The 21,466-nt window shown below is 49.2% G+C and overlaps 1 protein-coding gene across 1 annotated transcript in view; it reads right to left on the minus strand.

Moving 5' to 3' along the window:
• Positions 1-190: 190 nt before the first annotated feature.
• TBC1D10A (TBC1 domain family member 10A) overlaps positions 191-21,466 on the minus strand; it is a 29,542-nt gene continuing 8,266 nt past the window's right edge. Inside the window, 8 exon segments of the mRNA XM_037510870.2 lie at positions 191-949; positions 1,506-1,660; positions 1,786-1,975; positions 2,992-3,057; positions 3,136-3,250; positions 3,943-4,049; positions 8,114-8,221; positions 11,536-11,635. Coding sequence (XP_037366767.1) covers positions 575-949; positions 1,506-1,660; positions 1,786-1,975; positions 2,992-3,057; positions 3,136-3,250; positions 3,943-4,049; positions 8,114-8,221; positions 11,536-11,635 — 1,216 coding nt within the window. The 3' untranslated portion in view covers positions 191-574.

The raw sequence follows: 21,466 nt of genomic DNA on the forward strand, positions 1-21,466 counted from the left end.
AGGTGAGGAAAATTGGGGGCCAGGAGTAGGGGCTGGCCCTGGACGTGGCTTCTCCTCTGGCAAAGATACTCCTCAGAGAACCTCTTATACTAGGCTGAAGCCAGGATGGTGAGCTCTGTAGGGCATGGAGAAGAGACACTGAGCACCCGGCATGGCACCCCTTCCCAGCTCCTTCTAGTTTCTAGAAGCAGATCAGTTCTCTATACAAGCCTGTTTATTTCTGTACAAAACAATGTTTCTATTTTACACAAAGAGCACCCCACCCTTCACCCCACCCTCTCTCCTCATGTTAGTGCCCTGGCCCTGGGGAGCAACTCCCCAGAAGGAGGCGACTAAGTGAGGTCCAGCCCATCGGCCTTCACTTCTGCCTGCCTTATTCGGACCAGCCTGAGCTCCACTATGGAGAGAAAATAAATAAGGAGGCTCAGACAGAATCTGTGCTGGGCCAGCCAGAGTCTCTGCCACCCAGCGGCCAGGAGGCTGGGCTCTCAGAGGGTGGGAAGGTCCTGGAGTGTCAGTCCGTGAACGGTGCAGGTGTGTGGAGACCCCACCCCAGAGTCCTGAACTGCCAGGGTTACAAGTAGGTGTCTTCACTCTCCTGCGACGTCAGGCTCTCATGGGAGCGATGGTGGGCTGGGTCTTGGGGAGCTGGGGATGTGGGCTTTTCCAGCTGCCCACCTGCCTTCTGTTTCTGCTGCTCCTTCTGCACCTGCTTGGGCAGCTTGGGGTTGCCTTTGGAGCCAGGGAGGGAGGCTTCTGGGGGCAGGCGGATGGATGCTGATGGTTGCAGGGTGGGTCGGGGGCCTGGTTCTGCCTCCAGGATGGCCTTGGCACCATGCAGCCTGGGTGGGGAGTGGCACTGCAGCTCACCACGGGTCTCCTTCCAGCGACGCAGCTGGATGAGGTGTTCACGCTCAATCTGTCGCTCTGTCACTGGCAACTCAACCACCTGTGGGGGTTGTGACAGGCAGGTGGGCACCAGGAAGAAGTTTCCCTTCTGCCTGGGCCCCTGCTCTCCCTTGGTATCCCACAGACCTGGCCATTAAAGTCTGACCCTAGGAAGGATGGGGGTCTGGTCCCTGCAGTGGTCTCAAGTCTCAGAGCTGAGTGCCTGGTGGCTGGGCTCACCAGGCACTGCCTCAGAGGAGAAAGCTGTCCACAACTCATGAGTCCCCTTGCCTAACTCACCCCCTGACAGTCCCTGAGAGACAAAAATCCACAAAGAAAGAGAAAAGGGAAAATAAAGCCGAGGTCATGGATGTGATGCCAGAGAGGAAAAGGGGACCGCATGTTACAGGTCCTCTCATTACCAAGATGTTCACGCACACCTAGTCCTTTCTGTGGCCCTGCTTCCCCCTTGGACAGAAGGATGAATCTCCCCGCAGTTGTGTGTTGCTGAGCAGCAGGCCTGGCACAGCAGGAGCAGCGGATTACTGTGCTGCTTTCTAAAGGGCTCCCAGGAAGCACCCCCACTCCTGGGGGTCAGGGGAAGGTGTGGGCCGCACCTCCTGGACCAGGAAGGCCTCCTGCATGATCTTGGGGCTGAGGCTCCGCAGCCGCTCAATGGTCTCGTACTGGCCCTGGCAGGCTTTGAGCTTCTCAGGGGAGCCCAGTGCATGTTTCAGCAGCACCAGCCCCACCCGGAAGATGATCTTGACTCCTGCGGGGGGGGGGGGGGGGGTGGGCAGTGAGTGCAAGGGGGCCTTAAGGAGGTTTCTCTGGAAATAGAGGCCCCCTGTGGGCTGGGCTGGGTGCAGGGGTGCTCCCCTGCCGCCAGCCCACTACCTTCACAGAAGAACATGTCCCAGACACGCAGCACAGAGCTCCAGGGCAGGGTGCGGGCGAAGGCACACATGAACCATTCTGTCATGTAGAGCAACGGGTCGATCTTCTGCCGGCTCAGGTGCTTGTGGGCCACGGGCGACACCTTCTGTAGCAGTGAGAAGAGGATCTCCCCATCCAGCTGGATTGCCTCCTGGGGCCACAGTGAAGCCATGGGTCCATGACCACAGGGCTACAGCAACCAGGACAGGGATGATGCCCTGACCCCCAGTGCTGAGCAGGCATTTAATCATTCGGCAGTCTCCTTGTGCTGGGAGGTAACGATGAGCAAACCAGACAGAGCTGGTCCCCCGTGTGGAGTATATAGTGAACAGGGGCTCTTAGACATGACCAGAGAGTCCAGGGGAGGAGGTATGGGACTAAGTGCCAGGTTCAAGGCAGGAACTGTGGGAAGGTAAAAGCCAGAGGTCCAGCCTATCAGGGTAACAGAAAGACCCTTGAGGGCTGAAAGCTAAGGTAAAGGAGGAGTTATCAGGAGGAAGAGGGCAGAGGTCTAAGCCTACGCCAAGTTGGAGGCTGGAAAGAAATTGGTTACTGTGGGCCTCCCCGGTGGTGCAGTGGGTTGAGCGCCACGCTGTGAAGCTGTCTGCAGTCTCTGCAGCACGAGTTCAATTCCCAGCTAGCCAGGGAGAGTCCCACATGGCCCAGCAGACCTCTCCTGTCACACTCCCCTCAGCAGTGTATTTCAGTCAGTCTGCCTGTTCTGCTCCCCGCTCTGTCTCTGGTGAATCCTCTCACCCTCCCGCGCCTCTGGCTTGTACCCTGGTTCTTGTATATAAATAAATAAATCCAAAATATGTATTACTTTAAAAAAAAAAAAAAAAGATCTACCGAGTCCTCTTTGAACTGCTCTGACTGCCTTTCTCAGCCTTCTTTAAAAAATTAAAAAAAAAAAAAAAAAAAGAAAGAAAGAAAGAAAGGAATTGGTTACTGGAGGAACTATGATCGCACAGAGAGGGACAGACAGCTGGGGGCTAAGAAGGAAGTGAGAGAAGAACCCACATCACTGGAGCCCAGGAAACCTGACCCCGGCAAGCAACAAAAGGCTGGGGAAATTTTAACAAAGAGGGGCGGGGTGCACCAAGAGTAGCATGGAAAAAAAGTAATGGAGGGGCCACAGAGGGCATCCAACCTGAAGCAAGCACTCACCAATTTCTCACTGTAGTAGCCAGGCAGGTACTTCTCACAGATCTGCACCAGGCACCAGAAGGCTTGCTGTGGGCAAAAAAAGATTTGAAGCCTTCTGCTGAGTGTTCCCTACCCTCAGCGTACCTACCCAGGGCTTGGTGGTACCTCAGCAGGCATGTGCATGAGCAGGACGGCGGCAATGGGTGCCTGGGCCTGGCAGTAGCCCTCCTCAGGTCGGTACAGCGTGTAGGCCTTCAGTACACGGAATAGGTCCTGCTGGCTGTAGAGAGGCCAAGTGGGGCAGAGATGACAAGTGACTGCCACCTACTACCCTCCTCACCTGCGCCCCACTAGACCAGACCTGTCTCAGGCTCTGCACTTCCTTGGAGAGGGGGTGTGGCCTGACTGTGGTCACGATGGGATCAGTCTCCCACTGGAGGATAGCCTTTCATATAATTAAAGGAGAGAGGCTGGGAGGGGCTCCCTGACTTGATAGGTGAAGCCAGTGGCTCAAAGACAAAGTAGGGGGCAGAGCCAGAGCAGGATTCCAGACACAGGTAAGGATGCGTCAGGGACTAGAGTGTGGGGCCATAAATCCCCAGCTAGGGCCCCTCAGTCAGACTGTCCTTGGCACCTGCCTTGGTCTCCTGGGCCACTGTGTCCCTCCCTTCCTACACAGCCTCTGCCCACACAACTCTCTCTAACCCTCTTTCTCCACACCAAAACATGCTTCAGGCAGACTCTAACACTCTGGGGAGTAAATATGAAAGGTGCCCCCTGCCCCGGTAGGAGAAGACACTAAGAGGACCCATTACATTAGACTCAAATCAAAGAAGGGAAACTCTAACATTCAGGCTTGGGACCTCTCAGCTTCTAGGCCCCCGAGATACTCACAAACTCATTTTATCTCCTCTGCCCCCTAAGGGACAGGGCCTAGAGCCACCTTCAGCCCATAAGGCCCAGCCTGCTCACCCATGGCCCCCCCGGGACACAAACATCTCATGGAAAGGGAATTGCCGATGCAGGTCGCGCTCAATCACGTCCAGCCACTTGGGGTCCCCAGGGGACACGTCCAGTTCCTGGAAGTAAGGTCAAGTGTACCTATTAGGAGTTAGGGACTGCTGGGAAGATACAACTGTTCTAGGTACTGGAGGAACCCCCGCACACGCACCTGGGGCAATGCCCACCCACTCCCATCATGGACTGGGCCCATCTGAGAATAGAACAGGAATCCCAGACAGGGGCAAAGAAGCAAGAGGGGAAAGGGCCCTGCGAACCCCGAGGGGTGATACTGTTTAGAGGAAGACCTGTGTGGTCAAGAATCTTCGTCTTAGCTGTGTCTGGAATTAACTCTAGGCACTTCATTCAGGACTAAGTCCATGCTCTGTCCCATCCTTAAGAGGAAGGCTACTACTATCAAAGCGATGGCTACAACCTATGAGCTCCACGCTGCGCCAGGTAGGTGCTAAGCTGACCCAGGGTCTCACTGACTCTTCTCCTTAATTCTAAAAGACAGGTCCTATCATTACACTGTCATTAAAGAGGAAGCTGAAGGTCAAAGAAAAATCATTTTCCCAGGCCCAGTGATTAGAAAAATGGTCGAGCTAGGCCTGGAAGCCAGGTTGATTCAGAGCCATCAATCCCAATTCCTCTGCCACTTGTGTCCCTATGCAAGTGGTGTCACCTGTTCAGAAGAGGGATGTGTGTGTGTGATCTGTAGAGAGTACTGTCTAGAAGGATGTGTTATCTGTCAAACTATTAATCTCAGGACAATCTCTGTGAGTTGGAGTTTCAAGGGAAGTTTTACTCTTTTTTTGAACTTCCATGAACTAAAATGAGTGTTGTTTAAAAAAACTATGAACCAGGGATACTCCATGGAGGGTGGGGAGTGGGGAGGGGAGGGATTGGGGTCAAAATAAGGGGATTGCAATTGTATGGGGAATATAAAAATAAAATTTATTTAAAATAAATAAATAAATAAATAAATAAAATGATTATTTTATTTAGTTACTTATTTTCTTAATCATTATTTTAAGTATAAAATTAGTATAATTTTATCATTATAACTCTTATTAATAATTGGTAGTTTGTTATTTTGAATATATTTCATTGATCTATCTTACACTAAACCATGATGGTTTAGTTTACCTTTATATTATTATTCTATGGATAGCAATGCAAGTTTTTATTATTCATAATTATCATTTTTGTGGGGGATATGTGCCCTAAGTCATTCTAATCTGTTTATTTTTGAAATTTTAAGAAACTGGTTTCTTAAAAAATAAAAAATAAACCATAATTTATATTTAAAAAAAAATGAGTGCTGTTTATAAAAATCAAGCTATCATAAAAAGAAAAATCATCTCCATCATTTAAATGTTCTATATCTTGATTTCCATATTGGTTAGTGGGTATGTCTATTTGTCAAAATTCAGTGAGCTGCACAGTTTAAATATGTGCATTTTACCTATGTAAATTCATACCTCAACTTTAAAATGAAAGAATCACTAAAAAGGAAACTCAGAGGCTTGAACAGGGAAGTAGACTAAGTGCACATCACCTTTAGGGCCAGAGCAGCGTCAGGAGTCCCCCAGGAGGAAGGTGGGTCCTTAGCAAACACTCCAATGGGTGCAGGTCCCGGCCCTGTCCCTGATTAGCAGGTAACTTGATATAAGCCCCTTTCCCTCTTGTGCTCCCTCAGGGGGGATGTCCCAGCATTAAACTGAAGACCCTAGGATGCCAGGTAACTTGACGTGGGAAAGTATGTACTAAGAGGAAAAGTTGACAGAAGATTCAAGATGGAGGATGGAAGGAGGGGTTGGGCAGGTGCACGGCCAAGGAGATCAGCATATAACCTCTAGAGCCCCATACAGATCTCAAGATGGGAGTCTGTGTTCATCCTATGTGCCATGTCAGGCCCCAGGCTGGATACTAAGTACCTGCAGATTTGATTTTGTTGGAAAGGGAAGGAGGTTCCCACAAATTCTCCTGAGGGTTCCCAAGAAGTGGGGGCCTGAGAACCCAAAGTAAGTTCCTAGGATATGCTTGCCTGGTACTTCAGCAGCCCAAGGCACCTGACCACACATGGGCTGGTGAGAGAGGAAGAGAGGTAGTTGCAGGGTCTTTGTGGAGAAGGGACACTGGGAATGAAAGGCAGGTGAGGACTGGTGGCAGATGAAGCAGTTATTACAACCTCCATAAAAGACTGAAAATGTTGGTTCCATTATAAGCTGAAGCTAGAAAAGAAAATCAGGTTACAAAAGGACAGAAAGTCCTGCATTGCCCAAGGAAGGAGGAAGAAATAGCAAGTACAAGAGAAGACAGAGCTACCAGGGCTGCAAAACCTGCCCCAGCAGCTGAAGCTAGGATCAGCCACCTGGGTCTCTGGGGGAGCACAGGAACAGGTAGGTACATGCTGCTACCAACAGCCCTATCACTGTACCCTTCCCTCAGGGTTCATATACCCACAGCAGAGGGAACCTCTTAGCCCTGTTCACTTCTGCCATGTCACCTATAGGCAAAGTCCTTGCAGGAGCACCTACAAACCACTGATTGGCACCCAGGACTACCTTGGGGACCCATCATTCAGCTTTAGAACATTCAGAAGGCCTTTCTCAGCAACTCTACCTCCTCCCACAAGCAACCTTCAAGGCCCCTCAGGGATGGCAAAACTTCTCCAGATGGAAGCACTCAACACACATAATGCATACACGCAATAACTGTGGGGTTGGTTGGGAGGCTGCAGGGGTGCCCAAGCTCTTGGCTCTCATGTCTGCTGGGCAGCTGGAGGTAAAGTAAAGACTTAGGGTGGGGTTCCCACCCCTGAACCTCTCATCTTCAACCTGGGATGTCCCCTGAAATAAACGAGATATAGCCACTGGAGAGAAAACTCGAGTGGAAAAGATACTCGAGTAGGGCCTGATATTGGTGCTCTGTAGAATAGTCCAGTTGCTCTAATTAGAACTGCCCCCAGCCAGATACTCCTCCAGCATCCTGTCCCCAGCCCTTCAGGGCCCAGTGCTGCCAGCAGACAGCTCTCATCCCCTCCAGGTCAAACTCTAGGTTACCCTGCTCTGCCCCCACTCCTCAGGGAATGGATTTGGCAGGACTAGAGTATTCGCTGAAGCATAAAGTATGTCAGCAAAAAGCTAGTGTTTGGCAGCTCTACTTCACTATCAGTCCCCAAGAGCCTGGGAGAAAGCTTTGATGCCTGGGGCCAGGTAAGGTCTGGCAGGTAAGCCAGGGCAACCCCAGGGAAGACAACTACCTCCCATAGTTCCCTAAGGCAGCAGTCTGGAGGAGCTGCCCTGCCAAGGGGAGGCCCAGAAAGCCCCATGAGTGGGGGGCTTTCATAGCTATAGGGTAGGGAACTAGGGATGGAGATGTGTAGGAGAAGGTATGGCTGCAGCGAGCACACTCTGACAACTGACTTGCTTCTGACTTCTGGATATTAGCTTGGCTCTGCCATACCTGGGGCTGACAACCCCACAACCAACACAGGTGAATTGTGTCTGTCCAGGTTTGGATGAGGCAGATGAAAGAGTAGAGGATGGGAGGCCAGGAAGTGTTGAGGGCCCTCCAGCCCTGCTAGCAGATCCCCAAAGATCAGAGTACAGGATCCAAAGCAGTTAGGGAAAAGGTCTGAGTGTCCCTTCCTGATGACCAAGGACTGAGAGGTAGCCTGCTGAGCCCAAGAGCAAACTTGAGTGGTTGTCAAGAGAAAGAGCTGGGGGCATCCCTGGTAGCCTAGGGGTTAAGTCTCAGCACTATAATCTTGAAGGCACCTGAGTTTGATCCCCAGACAGAGAGCTAACCCATAAAGGGTATGGCAGACCTTTCCTGTCTCGCCCACTGCTCCCCTCAGCAGTGTATTTCAGTAAATCCACCTGTTCTGCTCCCCACTCTGTCTCTAGTGAATCCCCTCTCTCTCTCTCTCTCTCTCTCTCACACACACACACATACTCACACACCACACACACACACAGAGAACCTCTGGTCTATACCCAGTTCTATACAAAAATAAAATCTTTAAAAAAAAAGAAAGAGAAAGAGTTGGATGGGCAGCTGGACACTTAATGGTGAGCACACAGAGGATACCAAGAGACAGGGCAGAGGGGAAGATGTGGAAAGAAAGGCAACTCACATCAAACTTTCCAAGGTTCTGGAGTAGCTTCACCTTGCTTCCTGATAGATACTGCCAAGCCCGGCCCCGAAGAGAAGGTGGAATGCCCTTCTGGCACCGCAGTCGGATCTGAAAGTCAAAAGGAGTTTTGTGCCCATATATTTGCCATGCAGCAACCCCAGAGGCTGTGTGCCAGCTGTGCCCCTCTGACGGTACTTAGAGCGCCTTCAGTGAACATGTCAGTAAGGAAAGCGGACTCTCCTAATAACGCCACAATGCAGATCTACAACTGGGGCAGAGGAATGCAGGTGGGAGGCGGGGGCAGCGTAACTGCAGTTAGATGCGTTGCTACCGGTTGATGGCAGGGTCCCCACATTCCCTGATCCAGTGACAGCACAGGCATTCCTGAGGTCTACCACAGGATTCTGAATCCCCATCAGAATTTTCTAAATCAAAATGGGGCCAATCAAGTTAGAGGAGCCCCGCAGAATGTGACCTGGGCACGTGCATGGGGGTTTTGTTTAACAATCTATCTAGAGAGACGAAATCTCAGTACAACTCAGAAGAGCTGATCAGAATGGCTCTGTTTTCATCAGAATCCCCTCTCTTCTGCTCTTCCTGACCCTGAGCTCCCATAGCTACCAACCCTTGCTAAAATGGCATACATCTTCCCACCCAGAAGAGGTGAAGGGGATGTGTTTGGAGGTAGTTTATGACCCCGAGTTAGTAGTATCTAAATCATATGCTAGCTATTTTTACCAGAAAAAGGCTCCCATTGACAAATGCCAGTTTGTAAAACCATCACAGCTTTTACAAATGGGGAAACTAAGGCACAGAGTGGGAAAATTATAAAGATCACACCACAAGGGACCCTACTACCTAGCACCTATACCACATAGGCTAGAGGGATCCAAGCTCGTGGGATTTTCCACTTAGGTTGCCTCTCAGACTCAGAGAGGTGAGTTCCCCCTGGGCTTGGGGTAGAGTGAGGGTCTGAGGCAGCACCTACTGTCCTCCTTGACCTCAAGGCCAAGGGTGAAGGAAAGTAAGGGCAAAGGCAGAGTCACCATTCCTGTAGAATGATGACTTCCTCTCATCTGAAAAAGCCTGACTCCCCAAGGTCTTGGGCTCACACCTAACTTCCCCTGACCTGGAAACCCCCTCGGATAGTACTGTCAGAAGCTCTCAGAGAAGGGAGCGCAGGAGGCACAGCCTTCCTGATGACCACTGTAAATAAAACTTTCCAAGGGTCAGAGAGAGTCAAGAACCAGGAAAAAGACAGGCAGACAGGCTGAGGGCAGTAGGTGAAGGGCAGAATGACTGGTCCAAGTTTCTGGGATTGCCTACAAAGCAGGGAGAGGAAGGGAGTGGAAGGGAGCTGCCCCAGATTCTGGGAACAGTTTCCTGCTGCTGTAGGACAAGGGTGTCCTTAAGGAGGCTTGGTCTGGATAGGGTTTAGCAGAGAGATGCAATATGGCCCAGAGTCATAGGTCCTTTAGTATTCCCTCAGGGCTGAGATCAGCCTGAGCTAGCCACACAACATACTTGGCCCCAGGGGAGCCTAGGAACACCTTCAGCCCACCACTCAGGGTGGGGAGGTGGGGATGGAGAGGTAGGAGTACAGCCAGCTTTTCCCACTCTTGCCTCTGGAGTTCTCAGCACATAGGTATGAGAGAGCAATATTCTACATACCTATCTTAGTGGGGGGACAATGGTGGGCGTCAGTATGGATAAAGCCAGAGAAAGTGCTTCAGCGAGTGGAAAGCTGGAGGGGTTAGCATTCTCTGTTGCAACATCTTGTCTGAGGGCACACCCTGCCTACTGAACTCCAGAAGGGCAGGGTCACAGTTTGAACAGAGCCCTTCAGGGGAACACAGCATTCCAGCCACAACCCCGCCTCCCTGCAGTGCCTGGCTCCCTCCTGAGGACTTAGGTTGAGTCCTGGAGAAATACTGGTCTGAACCCACTTCCTGAAGCAGGTATTGTTTTTCCTGTGCCACAGAGAAAGCTCAAGCCTGCAGGGCCAGGCCGGAAGAAATCCCAAGGCCAGTGTGGCCACAGCTGAGGAATGCATCAGAGGGTTAAGGCCTCTGGGGTGGGTTGGGTAAAGCACTCCTGTGGTGGCTCCTGCTGGGCAGGGGTTGCCCTTGGCCTCTAATCACAGTGCAGGGAAGCAAAGGGGAAGAGGAAGTTGTGCTGATTGTCCTCCTAACAGGACCTCCCCTAGGTTCCCTCTGGAATCTGTGTTTGCCAGGGAGGCTGGGGCAAAAAAAAAACCAAGCCACTATCTGCCAACCACTAGTCACTACAGGGAGCTGAAACTCAGATAAGAGCCTGAGGGATGAAGAAGCAGGAAGACAGTTCCCGAGTCAGGCAGGAAGCAGTTTAGCTGCCTTAAAAAAAAGTTTTTTTAAAGAGAAAGATATTCTAGTAAGCAAAAACATTAGTGCCCCAAAGCCCAGACAGAACAGTAAGAAAGAGCCCAGGCCTTGGTGGCTTAGGGCTTTATAGTCACCGCCTTGTGGGAGCCTCCTGATTGTCATTCTCACAGGGCTGGGGAAACTGGTCCAGTGACACAGCTAGCCACAGGCATGGGTCTGGGCCCAAGCCCATACCTAACCTGTCTTGAGCTTGCTAGGCCCCACTGCTAGCTGTACCAATCTGGACCAGACCAGTGGGTCAGCTGACAACATAGGCCAGCAGGTTCACTCTGTGTACTGGGAACTTGTGCAGAGAGCCCCCAGATATGATGAGGCTCTGGATAGGCCTCCTCCAGGCCAGGGTGTAACTAGACCTAGCTAAGGTAGCTGAGGGCAATAATACACACAGATAAGCATGGTGGGATAGGACATTTCCATGGGGTGATAGGATTAGTGCCTAAAGACAGCCTGATTAGAAAAGGAAGCCTGGGTGATTTCATTTTTATAATACCATACATTGTGAGGTTACTTTTCTTTTGCTTTGACCAGGAGGTGAGAGGGAACTCATCAAATTAATCTAGATGGTAAAGAAGGCCCTTTCTGAGGTGGAATACAGACACTAAAGCGAGACCATCTGGGTTCAAATCTTAAGTCTATAGGTACTACTACCACCAACCTTTTCAGAGTATGTAAGGATTATTCAAGTCAAGTAATCAACACACATTAGCTATTACTAGTATTATAATATCCTCCCTGATAGTTGGTAAGCAACAATACGGACTTCTGCCAGCAGGGCTGGAGGGAAGCTGCCTATAAAGGCTTTGGCTAAGAGAGGCTTTAAAGTTGGACTCTAGGACAAAGTTTACATGAGTCTGGGAGGACCAAGTAATGGCTAGGTTCTGCTCCCCAGCCAGCTGGCAGTTGGTAAAGCCCCTACTCTTGCAAACTAATGCAGTTCCTTCCTCTTTCTCTTCCTCCCCAGGTCCCCAACTTTCAGCCCAAGGCCCAAAGTCAGCCTCTCACCTTTTTGTGCTTCTTGGCCATCCATTTGTCCCAGTTGTTGAGCATGTCCAGCCACTTGGACTCCCTCTGTCTCAGCACCTCCAAGGGGACTTCCTCCAGCCTGTGAAGCAGAGGGGAGAGCCCATCAGAGGCACCAAAAGAAGACAAAGCCTCCATTCTTCCTGCCCTCTGTCCTGTAGCCTCTTTGGGGGTTGTTATTTCATGACTGTCCAATCACGGTTGAGAGGGAAGGCTGCCCCTTCCCTAGATGGTAGGCCAAAGAGATACTAGGTTCAAGTGCTCACCCCTCAATGTGTTGAGGAGCCATGAGTTATTGTGCCTGAATGCCTGCACTTGTACATCAAAGCAAAGCATTCTGATCCTGGCTTGGCCCCAATAATAAGCCTCTTTAGAAGGTCTGTGTGAGGTGCAGGGTTGGATGAAAAAACTCATCAAACAAGTATGGAAATGTTCACATCTCCATTCTGGCAAAACTGGTTACTCACAGTTTCTTATGCCCTGGCCCTTCCCCACTTCTCAACCTTTACTCATGATAGGCCCTTTGCTGGAATGCTCTCCAAATTGTCTCTACCTCTCGAAATCCTACACACACTTTAAAGCCCCATCAAACACCATCATTTGTAGTTGTACATATACAAACTGAGCAACTATCATAGCTCTGTGCAGGCATATTCTAGGGCAGACTATGGGGAAATACTCCTATGACTAGAACAAAGTCCTGGCCCACTCAGTATTGACATTCTTTGGGCACTGAATGCCATCTAGAGCCAAAGGGGAGAACCACCCCAGGCAGGCAAACCAGCACCAAAGCAGCTCAGATGCTTCAAGGAGGTTGGTTTGCTCTGAGTGAGTCTCTGCGGAATTAATGAGTCCACAAAACACTGAGGGGCAAAGAGGAGGAGACTTTAACATTTGCAAGCTGGGTATTCTACATATGCTTTCTTATTTAGCCAAAAGAGCAAGATTAGTTTTGAACAAAGGGAAGAAAAATGTATGTGAGCACCTCTCTCTACACAATTCTTTTTATTTATTTATTTATCTATTTATTTATTTGTTTGTTTGTTTATTTATTCAAGCACTGGGTACAGTCAGAGGAGCTTGGGAGGGTGAGAGAATCACCAGAGCCAGAGCGGGGAGCAGAGCAGGCAGAAGGACCAAAGTACACTGCTGAGGGGAGCAGCGGGCGGCAGGAGAGGTCTGCGCGCCATGTGGGACCCTCCTCCAGTGGCCGGGGAGCAGCCCGGGATCCAACCGGTGCTGCAGAGGCTGCGGGCAGCTTCACAACCCAGCGCTCAACCCCGCGCCACCGGGGAGGCCCCACACATTCTTAAAATTATTTTTAAAGTGGTGGATTTTACGGACCTTTTAAATTTCTTTTTGGTGCCTTCACATTTTTTTTTCTCTAAGTGAAAAATTACTTGACTGTTCTGAAAGGTAATGTTCAGGGAAGTATTCTTCCCCAGTCAGTCAAATGAGTGGAAAAACCCAAACTCAAACCCAAAGCAGAGCTTAGCCAAGAACCTGCACTCAGTTCTGCCTGACCTCCCAGAAAGGAGCACAGGGTTAAAGACACTCAAGAGACTGACAGGAGGTTCTCAGGACATGGTGGGGCTTGGCGCAGGCCTCTCAGATTTTCTCTCTGCAGGAAGGAAATGTGCTGCTGTGACTTTTACTGGTTAGACGATCAGAGGGAGGGGCCCTGGCAGAGCGGAGACCAGCAGACACAAAAGGGCAGGTCCTCTTCTTCAGTGCTTTTTATCTAGGGAACTCCACAGGCCCCAGAGCAGGCTTGGAACTGAACAAGTAAGGAGGAACATCAAATTTGGTCCCTCAACCCACTGACACATGTTATCACCCTCCTGAACTGCTGATCCTCTCATCACCTAGAGGCAGAAGAACCTGGGCATGAGGACACTCCCTTCCTCTCCCTCCTGTGGGAGAAAAGCAGAGACCACACCTTTAAGTCAGGTAATTTACAAACAGACTTGTGTCTCCAAGCAACCCCCAAACACCCAGGGAGCAGAAACCAAAGGCCCATGCATCACAGGCCATGATGCCTCCAACCACCTAAAAAGCACTTGCTTATGTAACAAGTTCAGGGGATGAGCCTTCTAGTTCGCTAAAGGAAGGAGGCTGCCCACACTGAGTCAACAGGAAGTTCTAGCAGTTATGGATGTGAATGATATCTGATCTAATTCTCCCACTAAGCAGATGAGAAAACTGAGGTTCATAGAGGGCAAGGTTTTCACCTCCAAATGATTTTTTTAAAAAAAGAAAAAACACACAGCCTCTGCAGTGCCGGTTAGATCCCCGGCCGCCGGGTGAGGGTACCACATGGCACGCAGACCTCTCCTGCCACCTGCTGCTCCCCTCAGCAGTGTATTTCGTCAGTCTGTCTGTTCTGCTCCCTGCTCTGGCTCTGGTGAATTCTCTCACTCTCCTGCGCTTCTGACTGTACCCAGTGCTTGTATAAATAAATAAATCTTTAGAAAAAAAAAACAACAGAATTTCTATGGACTAAATACATGCCTCCCCGCCCCCAAAAAAATACATGTCCATCTGAAACCTCAACCTGGTCTGTCTCTGTTATAAGATCTGACTGTAGGGTCTCAGAGATATGCATTCTCCCAACTGCAGATACAAATGTTCAAATTCTTTTAAATAATGCCAGATGACAGCTTTCGCAGCTTCAAAGCCCCAACATCAAACCTCAAACCAGAATTTCAACTGAATGCAAAACAGACACCCATATTTCCTGGAGTCAAAGATACTACTGATTTTAAGAAACACCATTAATTTGACAAAATCTTCTTAGAAACAAGGAAAATACTACTACTTTAATTGTACATGTCAACTGAAAGATCCATTTTTATTTTGAAAATCTTAATCTGGGAAAATTTCAAGGAAATGTGGTCACTTGTGTGGCTTTTCCAGCAGCAGAGGTATTTAACTAACCTGGAGATGGTGAGAAGGAACACAAGGCAACTCTGCACTCAGCAAATCACGGGCACTCTAACTGGGCAGACTAGTTTTTATGCACAGGGTGTGTGATCCTGAAAAGTTGCAGGCTATCCACTTTTAAAAAATCAAAATGTTAACTTATCCCCTAGTCTAGTTAGTCAGGATCTTGGAAGGCAGCTGATCAGACTGCTGTTTTATAGGGAATTCTTTCTAAAACAGGAGAGTCTCCTTGTCTTCCTGAACTTCCCTATGTGATTGGATGGCCTGCAGTGTGAATGCCTCTCAAAGGATTCCCAGAAAGGAGCCTTGAGATGAACTTGGGGTCAGAGGCATCCCTGCAAACAGCGTGATGGTGAAGAGGCCCTGAGATAGCTGCTTCCTGACAGTGAGGAAGTGCATGAGCCAGTTTCCAGTAACAGGGAAGCTAACCAAATGGACAGAACCAAATGGCCCATGTATGTTTTGGACTGAGGGCTTCACTCACCCTCTGGAAAACCCCTTTCCATAAGGTAGCCTAATGTTGAAGAGTCTCTAGCAGGCCAACCTCTGCTGGAACTCCTCCAAGAATGGGGCCTCATTATCTTCAGGTGAAGTGATCCTATTGTTGAAGTTTCTGTATTGTTAAACTTTTGTCTCCACTAATGCCAAAATTTTCCTGGTACCTTTTACCTGTAATCTTCAACACCCCCTTTTAAGACTGCTCAGCCAGGGGCTTTCCTGGTGGCGCAAGGGGTGAAGCACAGAACTGTGAAGATATCCACAGCCTCCGCAGCACGAGTTTGATCCCCAGCCGACCAGGGAGCTACCTACATGGCACAGCAGACCTCTCCTGTCTTGCCCATTGCTCCCCTCAGCAGTGGATTTCAGTAGATCTACCTGTCCTGTTCTCTCCTTTCTGTCTCTGGTGAATCCTCTCACCCCCCCGCACCTCTGACCTGCACCCCAGTTCTTGTATGCATAAATAAATATTTAAGAAAGGAAAAAAAAAAAAAGACTGCTCAGCCAGACCAGGCCCATATCAGGCACACATGCTTATCCCTTGACATCCACTCATCTCTATCTGGATGCTTTTTCTTCTCTCCAGGTCACAGCAATCCTCAAAGGGCCCAATGTAACAATAAAGGCCACAACATCAGTGATAGCAGCAGTAAATGGTAGTTACCATTTGTACATCATTTACTACTTACCAATTTCTTCCTAAATGATTTATATTAATCTCATTTATATGTCATAATTGCCTAAGATAATATCATTCTCTGTTTTCCAGAAGTAGAATCCAAAACTTAGTAAGACTACTACATGGTTCCAAAGCACGTGGCTGTAAGTAATAGAACTGGGACTCCAATCCAAATTTGCCTGACTGTGCAGTCTGCTCCTGTCTCTTGTGCTACATACACTCCCCTGCCCCTATAGGTTAAGCGCTCAGCCACCAGACAGCTCCCACACCTGCACAGGCCTCATTAAATGTCCTCTGACCTGAAGACCTGCATCTTGACTTAAAACACCATTTCTCATATTTTGCTGACAGCAAGAAATACATTTTATACTGAGATTGTAAATACAGATATCAACACATATAATTTAAATATATTTAATATGTAACAAATACATAAAACATATAATTCAATATACTGGGATGCATTTTATGAAACTACCTACTCTTACACTGTACTGGTGAGTATACTTTTAATTGTACCCTGATGTTTTGGATTCGATTTTATGTTATTCTACCCAAAATTGATTTCAGGCTCAATTAATGAGTCAAGACATGAAGTCTTGAAACGAGTATTTCATTTCTTGACTCATTCTTGGCTCATATTCTTAGCAATGTCCCTCCCTAACTGGACTGGATCTGTAAGTCCTGCAATGTACCTCGCAGGTGTTCGACAAATCCCTGCCTGGTTTTTTCCATGATATGATTAATTTCTTCTGCTTGCATTCAGGGCTATACTGCTGTCTACAGCAACTTTGTGTGTGTCCCTAACAGCCTAGTGAGGTAGAGGATCCCTCATAAATTAATTACTATTTCCATCTGTCCCATGAAAAACTTGACTCAGAGAGGTTGTATGACTTGGGCAAAATCACAAAGTGAGTAAGTAAGTTGCAGAACCAGGGCGCTATCCTTTTGCCACAGTGACTGATGTGCTGCTTCTAAGTCCCCTGGGATGGCTGTGAGGAAATCAGGTCATTCTCCAGATGTAACTGTGGGGCTCTATCTCTGGTCCTCAAGCCCCTGGAGGCAGTCTAAACCCTCCTGCAAGTGGCCTGCCTATACCTACCAATTCTCAGGCCAGTATGCTGGATGGGCACAGCTCACAGCACAACCTCAGCTGGCTGTGGCTAATAGTGCCATTTGCCATCCTCCCCCTTCTGAGGGAAAAACACAGAGGAGACAAGGGTGGGCAACTAGGTAACATGTGACCCCAGATTCTGCTGGGCTCTTGAGCTGAGCTAGCAGGGTTTAGCTGCGCCATGCTATGACCCAAGGCGGCAGTGGCATTCCACTGACCCCACACTCTGTAGGTTCCCAGTTCCCTGGCCTTCCCCACAAACCCAGAGGTTGAAGCTTCCAAGAGCTGAGAGCACAGATGCAGGTTCTCTCGCCCCTTGTCTTTCCAGTCATCTACTTTCTGCCTTAGCACACCTTAGCCTCTCTGGCTGGCAGACAAAATCAGGTGTGGGGCCCATGCCCATGACACCTTTATCTAATAGCGGAAGATAAACCTTGGTTCTCAGGAACCAGTCTATGTGTCCTCCAAGCCTCATTTTCCAAACCATCCCAAATGAAGAGAAATACAGCCCCCATAGAAGCCCAGGGTCACAGACCATAAGATTGTTCCTACTAATCTCAACCACTGGGGAGCCCAAGTGGAGTGCAGGGAAGAATAAACAGAGGGACTCTAGGTTTCCATTCCAGTTCCTCCGCTTGGGAGACCATAGGCAATACTTTCCCTACCTAAGTTTCAACCTCTTCATGTTTAAGTGGGACCATAGCATATTCCTCAGATTTTATTGGACTGCAACAAAGGAAAAATGTATATGTAGGCTCAGCCTGGTAGGTGGCCAGCAAATGGCTACTAGATGGAAAGTATTTGCAGCTTACCTAGTACTTTCACATCCCTTTTCTCATCTGACTGGCCCATGGACACAGACACATATACACGTAGCAGGGCATGATGATCCCCATGTTATCCATGAAGCAACTGATTCCCTAAGAGCCTAAGTAACTTATTCAGTGGCACACAGACTGTATGTAAGTCCTGGCTTCTGATCCCAGTTCCACTTTATGGCAATGTGAAAGGGGCAGGCCGCGCCACTCTTGGCGCTTCTAGCTTCCCACCCGTAATATGGACGCAATGCCTCCTCAAAGGGCAGCAGTAAGGGTCACAGAAGCTTTAAGAGCTGACACATCTCAGGCACTGGCCATGTCTTAACTCTGCCAGGCACTATACAGACACACAATTCCCCAAGGAAGTAGCTTTTATTATCTCTATTTAATAGACAAGAAAACCAAAACTCAGCAAGGTTGAGTAATCTGCTCAAAGTTACACAGACTGGAAGTAGCAGCTGCCACCTGGAACACTGAACTAGTCAATAAATATAGCAGGACCTCGATACCTTTCTCACACCTTCCCTGTTCTTCATCACTCAGGAGAGAATCGCTACCCTCTATACTGAGGAGGGCAGGAGTGAGCAATACAAACATGTGAAAAATTGGGAAATGGATATGCAGAGAGAGCAGAGTCACAGATCTGGGGACAAGGGCTGGGGAGCTCCCTTCTCCAACCCAGATCTGAAAAAAGAAGTGAAGATAAATAAAAGGCTGACCTACTTTCCAGTCTGGCTAACAACCTCTGGAGCTAATTAACCTAAGAGGTGGTAATGACTGAAAGTATAAATAGCGTTTATGCCTGCTCCATAATAACCAACGAAAAGAAATTGGAAAACAGGAGAGGGTGGGTTGTTGGTATGCCAATCACCGAAGGTTGGAGGTCAGTTGGGAGGCCAGTAAAATCACCCAGTGAATCCGCCCCTCTCCCCAGACAGCCCAGGAGGCCTATAGCCCAGAAGCAAGCCATCTGCTCCCAGCCATGCTGTGAGTCAGTGTGGAAAAGGAAGATGGTCTGCAGCAGCCTGGAACTCTGCAGCCAGGCAGCCCCAGGCTTGGAGGCAGGGCAGTATCCACGTTCCCTGTCAGGGAGAGAGTGAGTCTGGCTTGCTTCACTCTCCCCCACTCCCAATGCAAACTAGTTCTGGACCCACCTCCCTTTCCCATAAGGAATTCCCTGGCTCTGCTCTCTCCAGCCTTGGGTCAGTACACAATGCTAAACAGGTTCTCTCCACCCTTCACTGGTGCCCTGGGCCTCTGCCCAGCTCTCCACTCCACTGGGTTCCTCTTCCTCACTCCTCATGTCCGAAGGAAGAAATAGTCTCTTTAGGCATCAGCCTTGTTGGCTCTGAAAAGCAAGGAATCCCCCTCCCTCCTCAGTTAGGCAAGTGCAAGGAACACAGGACACCACCCCCCTCCCCCTGGGCAGCAATCCCAGATAACTACAGAAAAGCAGGGGGAGTAGTCTCAACAGATTTGCCTTCCCTAAGCACCACCCCCACCAGGTCTGAATAGTGACTGAAATTCCCCAGGATGGGTCCTCTTATCATAATGTCACTTTGGCTACCCTGAGGCCACCCACTCAAGTATGGCCCCCTCACTCATCCTTACCAATCACTAGATCTTATCTAATGAGTCCTGGTTCACAGCTTACCTAAGGTCTCTCCTCTGCCCAGAACCCTTCAATAACCCCTACCGTGACCACCCCCTCAACCCCCAACAAAAATCTGTTGTGGGACCCACCGATTCCCTCCGAAATACCTCCTCCTCCCCCAGTCCTATCACTAGTTGGCCTGCTCTTTGCTTTTGCCCTCCCTCACCCTTTACCCCAACTCTAATTCGTTACCACTCATCTTCCAAGGTCTCATTTAGAACTCCCTCTCATCTCTACAAAGTCTTTCTTCTCTAGGGCCAGAACACAATCAGTACCTCATTATATTCCACACACAGCTCTCTAGAGCCTGTGTTCCAGGCCCTAAATCTACAAAGATGAATAAAAAGCAGCCCTTTTCCTTGAAGAGGTCACTCCTGCAGAGGAGGCAGATGGGTGAGTAAATAACAGTGCATACATGCTATCACAGGAAGCATGTAGAAGGTGCTAGGAGATTGCTGGAAGCCCCCAGGGTGAGGGCAGTTTTAGAGAAAAAAAAATTTTTTTTAAATAATATTTATTTATGCACACAAGAGCTGGGGCACAGGCCAGAGATGCAGGGGGTGAGAAGATTCACCAGAGACAGAGCAGGGAACAGAACAGGCAGACTGACTGAAATGCACTGCTGAGGGGAGCAGCGGGTGGGACAGGAGAGGTCTGCTGAGCCTTGTGAGTTGCTCCCTGGCAGGCTGGGGATGGAACTCGTGCTGCAGAGGCTGCAGATTGCTTCATAGCGTGGTGCTTAACCCCTTGCGCCACCAGGGAGGCCTTTTGAGATGGTCCTTAAAGAATGACAAGCAGTGGCCGAGGCAAGAAGGGGTCAAGGGCGCCCCAGGCCGAAGACCCATGATGAGCAAGCGCAGTTAAATGAGGAACAGGCCGGCCTGCCCGGGGAACGGTGCAGTGGAGTGGGAGAGGCTTCTTCACCTGCCCATCCACTCTGCTAAGGCAGCATTCCAGCAGAAGGCTCATCTTAGAGGGATTCTGCCGGTCTCATTTTCTGCATGGTGTCCTGGGCCTAGAACAGAGCCTAGTATCCAACTGGTAATCAATTAACATGTATTAACAAATTCATTGACTTGTGACCTCAGTCTCAGTACCCTTCACAGTGAGATGGGAACATGATCCTCTACCTTGCGATCAGGTGGATAAACAGAGAAAAGGCTTGATAAAGGGCACTTTCTCTGATCTGATAACTAGCTCTGGATCTTCCCCAATACAGGGCTGAGCACAAATGTGCTTGATGATGACCTTTTATAACCTCCTGATTCTAATATTGGATTATCATAATTGAATGTCTGTTATAACACTTACTAGGCACTTCTTATGTGCCAGACATGGTGCTCAGCGCCTATTTCATTTAATCCTGACAAGAAGTCAGGTCCTCTAATTATTACCCTCTTCTGCAAACGAAGAGACTCAGGTTTTCAGCAAACCATTAAGTATCGAAGGTCCAGAACAAGCAGAAGACAGCTCTAGGAGGGGACTCCAAGCTCTGATTTCTTCCTGCTATGTCACTCAACTCCAGCACTGAGTGCTGTCTACCAGGCGGGATGCATATAAGCCTTGTTTGAGGGGAGCTTGGAGGTTCGGGAACTCAGAGTGACAGAATGTGATGCGTGGCAAGTCACTTAACCTCACAGGGATTTGGCGTCTGCCTCTGTAAAATGGAGATTATGATAACTACATGTGTCACCTACTTAAATAAGGTGATTTTAAGGAAAGCCTGGTCCACCATGCAGGCGGCTTTATGAAATGGCATTACCCTGTGACTGTGCTGGACAACAGAGGGGGCCACTCAGAGGAAGTCAAGGAAGTCCAGGATGAAAGTCTACAAGGAACATGGTAGGAGGGTGGTGGCAATTTGAAGCAAACTCTAATTCTTTCCCCTATATGAGTGCCACAACCCAGAAAGGCAGCAGTCCCAGGCAGCCCTCTGCTTGCATGCTTTGAGTTGACTCTTTCAGAAGAGCCACCTCTTCTCAATTCTGTTTCATCTTTAGAGTCCAAGAAAAAGTGCTACAGATACACCTCCATTAAAGAGGGAGGAACATAGATTGGGTGCCATTTTCCCCACCCACACTTAGAAGCAGCGGCCTTGGACTACAAGCCCCAATGTGCCATGAACTGAACCTCCTGAATGGAAGGAGCTGGGAAGGAGTGTGGTGAATATGTAAATGGTGGGGGGAACACATGTAAACAGGAACCTG

Source organism: Talpa occidentalis, unplaced genomic scaffold (genome assembly GCF_014898055.3).
Source record: "Talpa occidentalis isolate TD23 unplaced genomic scaffold, MPIMG_talOcc4v2.1 talOcc4.14, whole genome shotgun sequence".
NCBI lineage: Eukaryota > Metazoa > Chordata > Mammalia > Eulipotyphla > Talpidae > Talpa > Talpa occidentalis.